This window comes from Macrobrachium nipponense, chromosome 1, assembly GCF_015104395.2.
Source record: "Macrobrachium nipponense isolate FS-2020 chromosome 1, ASM1510439v2, whole genome shotgun sequence".
In the NCBI taxonomy this organism is placed as follows: Eukaryota; Metazoa; Arthropoda; class Malacostraca; order Decapoda; family Palaemonidae; genus Macrobrachium; species Macrobrachium nipponense.
Genome location: NC_087200.1, coordinates 123,717,056 through 123,732,055, shown reverse-complemented (window position 1 = coordinate 123,732,055; position 15,000 = coordinate 123,717,056). Strand labels below are relative to the sequence as shown.

Below are 15,000 nucleotides of genomic sequence, written 5' to 3'. Positions count from 1 at the left end.
TGTGACAAAAATCAATAGGTAGACATATTTGGACATATAAACACAGAATTCTCTTCACCGAGACACGGTATCCAAGAAAAATAATCTCAACGGACTTTTTGACTAACTGAAGAAAATGTTAAGGACCCAGAGTCCAAAGAAATTTATGCCGAACTACCTTTTCTTTTACTGAAAGAAATGCAGAGAACTAAATTTCGGGGTTCAGTAATATCATCCCCACATATCTCCCCTAAATCCACTTTGATGTTTCATCAAAAAACTCTCCACTAGTAATGATGTACCAACTTCTGTTAAACTACATTAATCAATAGAAATGAACTAATTATTATCAAACTATTATTTCAAATTATACTGAAATTCAAATGGAACCTTACATGTTATTTCAAAAGATAAAAAAAAAAAAAAAAGTGTATCACTACCTACTCTCAGCCGTGATGTCAACACTAATAAATGTTCATTACCGTACAAAAATAATTATAATTTTTTTTTACCAACTACACTGGGAGAAAAAATGTAGTTCAGTACACCAGACTTCGCTCATAAGGTAACCATACATGCAATATAAAAACATAAAAAATAAATATTCACTATTTACTTACATTAATACTGATTTTTCCTAAAGAGAACTTCGATCCGAATTTGCCTCTCTGGGTGTCCTCTGTCATCTCGACGTCCTCCCAAGAGATCCTCCAAGTCATGGACGCCAAATCGGCCTCTAATTTGTAGTGCCTGAGGAATGAATAATAATAATAGTAATAAAAAGGACAGTAAGGCTCGTTTGATGAATAACTGTTGTAATAATCTGTATTGACTTTCGGATGACAATTTGTCTGCATAAATCTGAGTAATGAGACAGACACACACACACACACAAGAGAGAGAGAGAGAGAGAGAGAGAGAGAGAGAGAGAGAGAGAGAGAGAGAGAGAGAGAGAGAGAGAGAGAGAGAGAGAGAGAGATCTTATCAATACATCTATTTTACCTTACACACTGTACTAGCCTTTTTTCATGAAGGTAATATTAATTTCTAATGTTTTATGTACTCATTCCATTTAGTAACAGCCTAATTTAGCCTGTCGTTCCCTTAAATTACATTGTATAGTTTAGAAAAAAATTTGCTGAATATCGTCAAATGACTTAATACTATTTGATATTGTTATATTTATAACCATAATACATAATAACAAAATATAATTTTAACTCGGAATCATTATCTTTGCAAAACTGGAGCACAGACGACGATTGCATGGGTAAGTATTATTTTCGAAGTCCCCCCTTTCAATTCTCTAAAAAAGCATTTTCTATTTTGGGGAAGCGATAGCAGAAAACGAAATCTCCATTATATAATGGCTCTCTAAACTATTTTATATTGGTTACCGCTAACATTTTTGATGAACAAATTGTGAAAATATTCATAGACATAATTATGTATAGCACCCCACTTCCTGCTCTAAGGAAAAAGTAGAAGTAATAGTTTAATTAACTGATTTCTATAAAACCTAGAAGGATTCAACTTTTATTCGAAGATAAGTACCGAGGATTATCATGTCCGATTGACTAAACACTAAATCAAAATTCAAACTTCCTTCATTTTCAAGTTCTGTAATGAACCACCATACTTAACACTCTCCTTTTCTCTCACAGTTATGAGAACTGCTAAAGAACTTTCTGGAAAAAAACTATGAACCGGAGCAAAAGCAATCTATAAACACCAGGTTACCTACAGACGACTTCAATTGTGAAACGTCGTGACAGTTTCAAGAAGAAAAAAAAAGAAGAAAAAAACACACACACACAAGAAGAAGAATACTGCAATCTTGTAAGGCTTCGCGCAGCCAACCAGAAATGGAAAAAATAAAACGCATACAAGGGATATGCACAGCTAAGAAAATAAACGTTGCATGGACTACAAAAGATGATCAAATGCATTGAATATATAACCGCTGGAAAGAAGGGATTGATGTACCTTTATACCAAATACGTGAAAGCAATTAAAGGTCCAGCAGGAAGTATAAAGGACACAACTTCTGGAACATACGGTACTGTTAGAGTAATCTGATTAAATAGTGTCTTATACTGCTAAAAATGCATGATATATATATATATTATATATATATATATATATATATATATATATATATAAATAATATATATTATATATATATATATATATATATTTATATATATATATATATATATATATATATATATGACAATAATCACTCGACAAGAAAAATGAAAATCGTTTATAAATCCTAACCGGTGTCGGCTTTATTGCAAAGCCATCTTCAAAGGACTGGTAGAGATTCATAATAAATATCTTAGAAAGACAGTACATACAAACAGACAGACGTTTGGAACCATGTATTTGCACCTGGCTGGTGTTTGTAGGCGGTGTCCTACCCTCATTAGTGACAAATCTGCGAAGAGTTCATAATTATACCGAAGGACAGAGCAACAATTTAATAATGCAGTTAACTTGTTGGTACCAATTGGATTCCCTGTAGAACCTCCACAATCCTGCCTTAAATTTTCGACGCCGAGAGGTGTAACCAAACGCAAAACAAAGGTCAAGGAAAATTCGAGCCACTTTCAGAGGAACAGTTCCAAGACAAGTATGAAATAGAGGAAGATGGGGATACTTCCACAGAGACATATAGTGCACACTAGAATCTCTCAGGTTTCTCCCACAGCCAGCTTCATGGCCATCACCAAAACAGGTACAAGAACCTATAATATCCGGAATCTGCAGTAAAAACACGAGACCAAGAAAAGTCTAGATAAATTCAAGTAAGGGGAACCTACTAACCTCAAGTGACACAACTGTTCAGAACCACAACATACTTGGTTTGAATGCTGCAGTGCAAGATTGTCGACGTCGAGACAGGGAAACATCCCAATTTCCTGAATGCAACTCTGCCTTTTCATGAACGAATCTATGAAAGCCATCGGTGGAGTAATTGCGATAGACCACTAGGATGTACCGCATTACTCTCTGTTCCTAACTATGGCACAAAAAGAGTACGGCGCTGCCGACTCCGGCGATTCTCCCAGCAAACAGCACTCCGGCAACTGTTAATCCCTTTGACTGGCAGTTGCTCTGTTGTTTCTCCGTCTAATGCCTTTCCTTTCCCTGTTAGGCGGCCTAACATCTAACGACAGAATCCTTCGACTATCATTTAACTATCGCTCTATCTGCCACTTAAGCTGTTACCGCTTCCATTTTATCGCCTTAATGAAGGGGGATATCAACAAAACAGCTATACGCTAACTTTCTGCAGCCACTCTGTGGTAGGGGTGTAAGAATACTACCACTGTAGGCGACTAAAAGGACAGCTGCTGCCTTGCAGTCTTTCTTTTTAGTAAAAGTCTAGGCCCAACGCCAATACCTGTGGAAACTGCTGGTTTCACAGCCAATTAACATACAATAACCCTCCTTAAAGTCGACTGCACTTTTAGAGGCAACATCACTTCTATTCTGACTAAACCCAAAAGGCACAGCGCCCCTGAGAACCGAGTCCTCGCCAATTCCAACCTGCTCTGAGGGGTATCGACGCAGTAGCACCACCCAACCTGACCATTGCATCACCAGACCATCACGGAGGCGAGCAAACACCCAATCATAGCAAAGCAAATGACCCCCACACCAACTAATGGGCGTTGAGTAGATGACAACCTTACCCTCTGACAGACAGAAAAATGGGACATATGTTCCCATCGTAATTTAACACATTTCCACTTTTCATTTAATTACATTGTAACAATGTCCAATAACGCTACCCTCTTGATTTGAGACTGCCTTGACGAAGTTATGCATTTTCAGCCGACTGCTGAAAATGCATAGCGGGCAAGAGGGCTTTGGAACTGGGAGAAATACCTCCCAGTTCGAATCCAAAAGTCTCAATTTTCCTCTTACTTAAATTTGTTTCCTCTCTTCTACTATCTTTAACTCAGTTGCTCAACCTAGCTGTCCCCCCCCTTCTTCACTAAAACCTTCTTACGGGTTGGGCAGGGGCTGGGCTCTTGCGCATTGGCTCTTTCTTGATCCAAATGGCAGAGACTGTAGAGGTTTGGTCCGCCTCTCGAGTATGTTTGGACCCTGAGGATGTTGATATGATTCATAGCAATATATCCTTCGGGGCAGAACTACCTATGGGGGACTTGCCTGCGGAAATCCGGGGAGGTATAGTCTCTACGGTAGGACTCTCGGCATTCTTTCCGGTGTGCCCTCTATTGTAACATGAATGGGGATGATTACATACTAGTTATGCCCTCAGTCCTATCAAGCGGGTTTTGCTTTACACTTGAGCCACTCATGTTATGATAGAGCTATCCCTTCGGGGTAGGGTAGGGAGTGGACATATGGGAGTCAGTCTCTGCTGAGTGTCTTTTGGTGAGAGAGGGGTTGGTGCGGGGGGCCTGGATTTCTGCCTGATTTGCAGTAGGTTTTTCAAATTTCTGCTGAAGGATTAATGAATAACGACCCTATGATAAACTCCCCCGGACAATGCGACCTCTTGACACTACCCTCCTCTTCGACCTCTGGCACGGACAAGGACAATCCTATAGATAATTCAATTGTACAGAAGACGACCCATGGCAAGACCTTGAATGTGGCTATGGAAAGTTCTAGTAGTGGTGAGAGAATCCTTTATGTTGATTCTCTCTCCTCAGATTTAAATTGTGTTGCATTTATGGAAATGTTTGGAAGATATGGTGAAATTAAATTTATTAAGTATTGTGAAACTGAAGATTTTGCATATTGGAGGGTTTGGATTGAGTTTACTACTCATAAGAATGCCGTGAATGCTTTCAAGTGTTCACATAAGGAAAAATTAAAGTGTGTATTAATTCACAAAATGCCCCAGAATATTGAAGTAGATCCTTTTATCCAGCTAGAGTCAGTCAGGAAACTTCACAGATGGGAAATGTAAGGTGAGGACACCTCTACCTGCCAGGTGGCTGATTGTTTCAACAAAATCAGACTTTTGTAATCTTTTTCACTTCAGGAAACATTTAAGAACATTGGTAGGAACAATGACCAACTCAGATATTACTAGATTTGGAAAGAACAGCTTTTATAGACAAGGCCACATGATCTCTAACTGAAAAATACTAATATGATAAAAGAGGTCAAACCACACTATAGTTTAGTTATGCTAAGGGAGTGGTTTTCAGTCAAGACCTATATGAACTGTCTGACGAGGAATTGCTGGAAATGTGTGATGATAAAGTGTGGAAGATTTTCAAGGTTCCAAGGTCAAGAATGATTATTTTCACTTTCACTAATGATGAAGTTCCTGATTATGTATATGTTGACAAGGAGAGATTTCATGTTAGAGACCTTTTAAGCATAGACCACTCCATGCTTCATATGTTTTGGATATGGCCACTCGTCAAAGGTGTGTACTCGAAACCATTTATGTGCTGCCTGCTCTTTACAAAAGCATGAAGGCGAATGTTCTAATCCAATATTATGTATAAATTGTAAGGGAAATCATAATGCAAGGCATAAGGAATGTGAGTCATTTAAAAAAGAAGTGGCAGCCATAGGAGAAAGCTCATGCTGAACATCTAAGTATTGGCCTGGCAAAAACAAAAGACTTTTGTTCCCAAGACCTCAATATAGTGATGTAGTGAATATTGGAAAATCGAATAAAAATGATCAAACTAGGATGCCAACCTTCAAAGGCAAAGCTTCAGCTATCCCCTTCTGAGCTCGAAGTACATTCAGCATCTCCGCCTTCATCCAGGAAGGCTCCTTTGTCCCCTCCCGATGAGCCTCCTCTGGGCTTCTGGGAGGTCTCTCGGCTTCTGATGTAGAAGCCTCACAGGCAGCTTCACTGCCTGATCTGGGTATGTCCCAGAATGACACCTTGATCAGTGCACCTCATAAGGCTCAGGTGCACGCTCCAGAGACGGTGCCTCTTAGAAATAAGAGACCCCGCACTCCTTCATCATCTCCACCTATATCCCCACACAATAGTAGGGTTCCCAAGAGAGGAAATAGCAGGTCTCTTGAGGATCTGCCAAGTTCTTCTATGAAACAAAGACCAAAACCAAGTCTTTCCAGACCAGCCCAATCCAAGTCCAAAAAGTAAAAGAAAAAAAAAAAAAAATCTAATAGTAAATAATGGCTCTATGTCAGTGGAACATACGAGGTTTCCATTCAAACAGAGAACAGGTCCGGGTCCTTTTCAAGGAGCATAATTTAGCTGCCCTTTGGTTTGCAAGAGACTAAACTTGGTAATGTTTCTCCTAACTGTGGACAGAACTTTATTTTTCACAGATCTCCACCACCTGTAGGTGAACGTTCTCATGGTGGTACATGTATTATTGCGGCCAAGTCTTATTACACAAAAAGTTATCAAATTAGACTCCATACTGCAAGCTTGTGCAACACAGATTTTTATCAATAAATGGGTCACTCTGTGCTCTCTCTATCTAGAACCTGGCCTAGAAACTCGATTGGTGGACAGAGCTGGCAATCCAAGACAATTAGAGGTTGAAGATTTGCAATCACGTTTTTAGACCAACTACCTCAGCCTTTCATTCTGATGGGGGATTTTAATGCAAAACATACTTTGTGGGGGGAAGGTAGGTGTGATCACCGTGGTCTTATAATTGAAAGATTAATAGATTGCAATGATGTAGTTTTAATGAACGACGGTTCTCCTACAAGGTTTGATGTAGCCCATAACTCTAGTTCAGCAATTGATCTTACAATATGTTCGTCGTCATTACGATTAGACTATAAGTGGTCAGTGGATGAAAATCTCTATGGGAGCGACCACTATCCCATCCAGCTCAAGTATGTACAAAATACACCCTCCCCATCTTTACCCAAGTGGAAGATAAAGGAGGCAGATTTGGCAGCTGTATGAAAAATCTACCAAAGTCAATCGTAAGGCCAATGAATTTCCTTGCCCTCGGCTGCCTACGAATATCTCGCTAGTATAATGATTGGAGGGGCAATGATGTCAATTCCTAAAACATCAGGGAAACCCCGTCGTCCACTGGTACCTTGGTGGAATAGTAAATGTGCCTTGAGTAGGAAAATTGCAAGAGCTAGTTACAAGCGTTATCGAAGGCGTCCAGTCTTAGTTAATAGAATAATATACAAGAAAAACCTCGCCAAACAAAAGCGAATCTTTAAAGAAGCAAGGAGGGAATTCTTCATCAAGTACATATCAGAATTAAAATATAACTCGCCACTTTCTCTGGTTTGGGATAGAATCCTTAAATTACGAGGGAAATTTTCCCCTTCTCCTTTACCGATTTTGAAAATCAACTTGGTAGTTATATCGGATGCAAGAGAGGTAGCAGAGACTTTTGCTCGGCACTTTTCCAGCATTTCAAGCCCCAGTCACTACTCCCCTGAATTTCGCAATATTAGAAACATGACTATAGTTAATCCGCCTGTTTGTTCTAACTCTGAGGCATATAACCTTCCATTTAGTATTGTCGAATTCGAATATGCCTTATCTTTGTCCTCTCCAACATCACCTGGAGAAGATGATATTATTTATGCCATGATTTCTTCATTTACCTCTGGAGTCAAAAAATTCTTTGTCGATGTTTTAAATGAATTCTGGTGCTCAGGGACTTCATACAAGTTGTGGAAAAACTCTGTTATAGTTCCTTTTTTAAAACCGGAAAGGACCCTAGTCATCCCAAAAGTTATAGGCCTATTGCTCTTACCAGCTGTGTCTTCAAGATTTACGAACGAATGGTGAATTTTCGTCTGATATGGTTATTAGAAACAAAGAGCCTGTTGTCGAAGAGGCAATTTGGCTTTCGCAAGAATCGTAGTACTTTGGATCCCTTATTATGTCTCACACGTGAGATTCAGAATGCTTTAGCAGTCCAAAATCAAACCATTGCAGTGTTCTTTGATCTGGAAAAAAGCGTTTGATACTACCTGGAGGCAGGTATTTTAATGCAGCTGGTTGAATGGCGTATTGGTGGCAATATGTTTAATTTTGCCAAAGACTTCCTGGTCTGACCGGTACCTTAAAGTTAGAATTGGGTCTACCTTCTCATCAGAGTATCTTCAGGAAGAAGGCATTCCACAGGGAGTGTGCTTAGTCCAACCTTTTTTAATATTGCCATTAACGGTTTACTTGAACATCTCCCTGTTGGAGTAACTGGTCAAGCATTCGCGGATGATATTGTTGTTTTGTGTAGTAGAGCTACTGCAGTTGAAGCTTGTACTAAAATTCAGATTGCAATTAATGCTGCTACTACCTGGTCTAATAGTAAAGTTTCAAGTTTTCTGCTGAGAAAACTAAAGCTATACGTTTTTGTAGAACACGTAGAAGGGAAGAGATTCCAACCTTTTATTTTTTAGAAGTTCTATTTTGTTGTATGAAGATGAAGTCAAATATTTAGGAATTATTTTTGACAAAAAATTGACTTTTGCTGAACATATAAAATGAGACTGCAGTAATGTTAAAAACAAACGGTGCAATATTCTTAAAGTTGTTAGTACCTGAATTTTGGAGCTGACCGTACTACTTTATTAAGAATTTATCAGGCCCTAAGCTTGAGTAAGATTGATTATGGATCTCAGATTTATGGCTCGGCATGTAAGACCTTGTTAGGCAAGCTGGATGTAGTACACAATATGGCATTGCGTATTTGTACAGGTGCTTTTAAAACGTCTCCTGTTGAGAGCCTTTATGTAGATTCTGGTTTTCCTCCTCTCTTCTTCGAGGGAGGAACAGGGTCTCCGATATTTGTCGACGAGCACTAACCTCTCAGTCTAATCAAATTTTAAGTATATAAAACATCCTGTTGACAGAGCACCAACTAAACCTACATTACCTAAGCCCCTTGAAGTTAGATTAAACATCAGTGCAAGAGAGGTAGGCCTTATTCCTCCACTGGTTATGGAAACAACATTTTCTAAATTCCCTCCATGGTGTAGGCCTCCTTTAGATATTTGCCAAATTAGAGACAACAAAAAGATCAGCTCAAGTGTTCAGCTTAAAAGTAGCTTCTTGGCCCATGTTTCTGAGCATAGTAACTCGATTGCTGTATATACAGATGGATCAAAATCAGCAAATGGAGTTGGATGTTTCTGTCATCATCGGTGAGAGAACAATTAAAAAAAGCCTCCTTATTAACTTCTCAATTTTTAATGCTGAGATTTATGCTATTTTTAATGTTTTAATTTATTTGTTTTTAGTACAGGTAGCACTGGGGACTCATATATTATTTATTGTGATTCCCAGAGTTCTCTATCTGCACTACAGAAGTTGATGCCATCTAATCAAACTCATTCAAGAGGTGCAGGATTGGCTGCGGTCCTCCTGCATTCTCGAAAAACACATCAGTGTGAAGTTTTTGTTGGGTTCCCTCGCATGTGGGAATTCGTGGTAATGAAGCTGGCTAATAGCCGCTAAGCAGGCAGCTTCCTCCTGGGCTTCCCACTCTGTGAGGGTTCCCTGTGAAGATTTTAAACTTTTTATTAAATCATTTGTAGGACTAAGTGGCAGAATCACTGGTCCAACTTAAATAACAATTTAAAAGCTGAAATCGATCAGACCTTCTGTTCATCCCTGGTCATCTTCTGTTGGGATGGATAGAAGATCTAGATAGTTTTAACACGCCTGCGTATAGGGCATACATTTTTAACACACAGGTATCTTTTAACTAGTGGGGCAGAGAGGCAGGTTCCTCAATGCTCCAATTGTAATGCTGGCATTACAGTGAGGCATATATTTGTTGACTGTCCTCTTTATTTTAATCTTAGACGTCGGTTTGGTTTCACCAACAAACCTTTGTCAGATATTTTAGGAGAGGGTGCTCCCACAGAGGAGATTTTTAAATTTCTTAAGAAATCCATTGTTTTATGATATTTAATTGAGTATTTTAATTTGAATTTGATTTTAATCATTTGATTTAATTATATGATTTAATTATATGATTTAATTATATAAGTGTATCTTCTATTAGTAAATATATCCCGTTGATATATATGCGCTGAATGGCCTTTGGCTTTGGTCGGCGCGTGGCAATGGCCACAAATTTTATAAATCATTCATTCATTCCAATAACGCTATGAAAAATGATCAATGTTGGTTATTTACTCTATTATTACTGTATATATTTCCCAAAGTTCTACGAATAGAATGCCTGATTGTAACTGTACAACTTTGAGGAAGCCCTTACGAAGTCTGTGAAACTCCTCATATTTAATCTTACTCCTAAAAGTGAATCATCAAACGCATAATAAGTTCAATGATAACCCACCCTTGCTGAATCAGTACTTTTTAACGATCCTGGTTTGCAAGGCCATGCACTCCCAAACAACAACAACAACAACAACAACAACATAATAATAATAATAATAATAATAATAATAATAATAATAATAATAATAATAATAATTAATAATAATATCAGAACTGATAGAGTGATATTTGCCAATAGACCAGACTTGACGGTTATTGACAAAACTAAGAAGACAGCATAACTCATTGATGTCGCAGTACCATGGAACACCAGAGTAGTTAAGAGAGAAAGAGAAAATTAGAGAGAAAAATCGATAAGTATCAAGACCTGAAAATAGAAATAAAAAGGAGGTGGAATACACCAGAAGAAATTGTACCTATAATCATAGGAACACTAGGAACGATCACAAGATCCCTGAAAAGGAACCTGGAAAAACTAGGGGCCGAAGTAGCTCTAGGACTCATGTAGAAGAGCGTGCTATTAGAAACAGCACATAGTGAGAAAAGTTGGACCCCTAAAGAGGCAGGATGCAACCAGGAACCCCACAATAAATAGCACCCAATCGAATAGGATGACTGAGACAGACTATAATAATAACAATAACAACAACTTTGAACGTCATCTTGAAATTCCAAGCATTTTAGCATTGACATGGCACACATGAGACTTCTTAGTTTAACTTCAACTAGAGATTTCTCTTTGCATGAACTTATTAGTTACATCTGGACACACATCAATGTACACAACTATAGCAGCATGGATTCGACGAATTCACATCCAAAAACACTATAACAATTGTTCCACTTATTGTCGCACCTTTACAGAAGTGTCCATAATTTCGGCACAAATAATTAGATTCAGGCGCATATGTTCGGCACAACCTTAGAGACTGGTAAAGATCTTGGTAATCTTCATACACTAATAATACACTACATATATCTATATATATATATCTATATATATATCTATATATATATATATATATATATATGTATATATATATATATATATATATATATATCAATCATATTATATATCATATATATATATATATATTATATATATATATATATAATATATATATAATCAAATATATAGATATATATATTTAATCTATATATATATATATATATATATGCATATATATAATCTATATACATATATAGATATCTATATATATATATATGTCTCGTATATTATTTATATGTATATGTAGAGTATATCTATATATATATCTACTACATATCAATATATATCTATATATATATATATATATAAATATATATATATTATATATATATATCACTCGTTAAGGGGTCGATGTTTCTGGGCGCCAAAGTCGGACCTTACTGACTTCCCAAACTTTTTATCTTAGGTTACATAATTTTTATGCATGACTATGTTATCAATATGACTATTGTTATTAATAACGTAACCTAAATAATCGTAAAGCCAACAATTTGATCAACCTTTTATATTTATACTTTTTGAAGTTATTTTCGCAAAATCCCAGCCAACCGGATAATTAAAAACACTATTCAATCATTACAATTCCCTTAGGAAGGGGTCCAGAGCTGGTCTAAGAAAACAAGCCATAAAAAAGACTATTATTCATTGTTCGACATATTTTATGGCGTCTTGAGTACGGAGTTACTGACGTCATTAAAATGGGGAAAAAATCAGAGAGGGTCGGTCGGAAACCTCTTCACTCGATGTGTTTATCCTGAAAAACTCATCATAATTTCCAGTGAGGAATTAGCTTCAAAAACACTTGGCTGTAGATTCCATTTTCCAACTCGCAAAACAAGATCAACATGATATAAAGGAGAGAGAGAGAGAGAGAGAGAGAGAGAGAGAGAGAGAGAGAGAGAGAGAGAGAGAGAGAGAGCCGTTTCTCTGAGAGTTGCTGACTTTATGAAAAAATTTACTAGCACTATCATCTTTTAACTATTGAATTTAGAGTGAAACCTATGCTCGGAGAACTTTCCCATGAAAACTATCCTAACCCATATTAAGAAAGCACTCTGGCAAATTCATTACAAGTATTATTCCATACCAACCAGATACTTCAAGCACAGCATCCAGCTGGCCCAACTAGGTCCCCTTCTACAAGCACCTCTCAAGATTCCTGAGTTATGTACCATTTTCTTCAATTTATTCGCTTTCATTCTTTTCACCTGAACTCAGAGCAGGATGCTCTAATGCCAGTTGTCTACTACTTCCGAAAGCTCATATAACACCCACAAGCACAATTTTTTACATAATTTCTCAAACAAGGTTTATCAATTTTCTTAACTTATATTGAAACCAAGGGTTTCTTCCTTTGCAGTAAATCTGACAAGTGGACAATGTTACTTTTCTATTTTTGAGAGTACATACCCGCACACACACTAACACACTATAAATATATATATATATATATATATATATATATATATATATATATATATATATATATAAATTAAATATAAACACTTACAAACATGCATATTATATCTCGGCCGACTAGCGACCGGGCGGTGAGGGCAACCGTATTCCGGCATTGTTTGAACCGTCATCTCATCATTATTTGGCATCCTCGTGAAAGGTTCCATCAGAATAATGTTTTCCTTTCCCCTACAACTAATATTGAAGAAGTTAGCATGGCCGGATATCTGGACGGATATTCGGATCCAAATATCACTTGGCCAAAAACCATCCCAAATATATCCCCATTATTATTCATCGTAGAAGGAAAGTATGAGCAAATTTGGTATACTCGTGAAAGGTTTTATGAGAATAACGCTTTCTTTTTTCTGTACGATTAATAATAAAGAAGTTAACATGGCCGGATATCCGGATCAAAACGCCACCCGGATAAGGCCATCCAATATGAAATCTACATAAATGGTCCGACTCTGGTTAAATGCGGTCCAGTAGATTCGCCACCTATGGCGAACATACACACATACATACACAGTCCATATGTCAGCTTTATATATAAAGTGTATATATATATATATACATATATATATATATATATATATATATATATATATATATATATATGTGTGTGTGTGTATGTATGTATGTATGTATGTAAAAAGGGGGAATGTACATATTCATCATTTTTAACTTCCCTGGAGACTGAGAGTTCGGGCAACAGCTTAAGAATGCTGATGACTCTTTTTTGGGTGGTGTGATGTTAAAGTTCCTTACCTAAGCATATCAGTGCCATGAGAGCTTGTCCAAGGTGCCTTTGAAAACTAGTTGCAACCAGTTACCTGGGGCGTTGACGAAGAGTGTGAATTCATGTGTACGTGTACGAGCTATGTCCATTCTTAATGGCAGGTATTAGCCAGAACAATGGAGACGGCTGCCTTGGGGAGAAAGAGCCTGGATAGCTCTGCAATGTTTCTTTCTTAAGTGCTTGACGAATCTAGCTGGAGATGGGTAAGAGTTACTGTGCTTTAGCCAAAGTTGTGGCTTGACTCTGTTTTTTACATTTTGTAAAGATGTTCTATTTCGTTTAATCTTTTGACTTTGTCTTTACAATTGTGTATGCTCATTAGTGTGTCCCTCCTGTCTTTTAACAGGTGGAGCTAGTGGAGGGGACCTAAGTGTCCTAGTGGGAGGGGACTAAGTGTCCTGTGTGGAGGGAACTATAATATTTTTGGAGAAGAGATAATTGGTGTTTGACTATTACTGATTAAGACTATTATTTCACGAGGGTTATCTAAGTTATCGGAACTGTGAGTTTTCATTCCATTAATTATCCTGTAAGAATCTGAGTTATTCAGTTAGTACTTTACTTTGAATAAACGTATATTTTTGTAGCTCCGACTCTGATTTGATGACCTGATGAAATGGAGAGAGAGAGAGAGAGAGAGAGAGAGAGAGAGAGAGAGAGAGAGAGAGAGGGGCTATTACCCGTGTCCTGAGAGAGAGAGAGAGAGAGAAGAGGGGGGGGGGAGAATGTGTACCCAGACAAGGTATTACCAGTAAGCCTTCCGCCCTTGGCTTAATGCTTACCAATATGAAAATACGAGAAACTGTCTCGTACGAATATATATATAATATATATATATATATATATATATAGATATATATATAGATATATATATATATATCACCCAGATTACATTTATATATTGCATGTCAACCAGTCTTGCCTGTCATCTTACAGATATAGAGGAATCAAGACATCGTCCTAGTGATCAAATCTTTATTTGTGAAAAAGGCACTGTCTATGAGTATGTTTAAAAAAACAAAGCCATGTTAAACTCCAGAAAAAACGCCAACTTACTTCAGCTCAAAAATACATACTCTTAAGGGACAGTTGATTAATACCGAAAACAAATTTTTTGGAGGAAAGTCAATCTTGAATGCACATCAAAAGAATATTAATTCTTTAATGTACTAAATTGTTTTCTTAAGATATTGTTGACACACTCTTAATCTCTTATATGAGACTTAGTTTAGCTCTTTATTTAAAATAGTTTTAAAGCAGTAGCCATTTTTACAGATGTATACTGAAATACTTTATTTTATTGCAGATTCTGCCTTGAGCAGTCAGGAGCAGAATCTAGGTGGAAATACTGTCTTTCAATAAAAGTTTCAGTTAGTTATATGCAGTTTTGTAACCCAAGTCAATATTTGAGCAACAGTCCCTTAAATTGCAAAGGACACGTCAGTCTCTGAGTGTCCAATGGTGCATGTTTCACTGTCACCTATAGAAGTTTTGTCTGGAAACAAACAAAATTGAAACCTCCTTTACATTACA

At 37.1% G+C, this 15,000-nt stretch overlaps 1 protein-coding gene across 1 annotated transcript in view; it reads right to left on the bottom strand.

Moving 5' to 3' along the window:
* Positions 1 to 15,000, bottom strand: part of LOC135219592 (atrial natriuretic peptide receptor 2-like) — a gene marked incomplete in the record, with an annotated part of 558,458 nt that overhangs the window by 454,409 nt on the left and 89,049 nt on the right. The window contains 1 exon segment of the mRNA XM_064256480.1: positions 600 to 729. Within this exon segment, the coding sequence (XP_064112550.1) occupies positions 600 to 729 (130 nt within the window).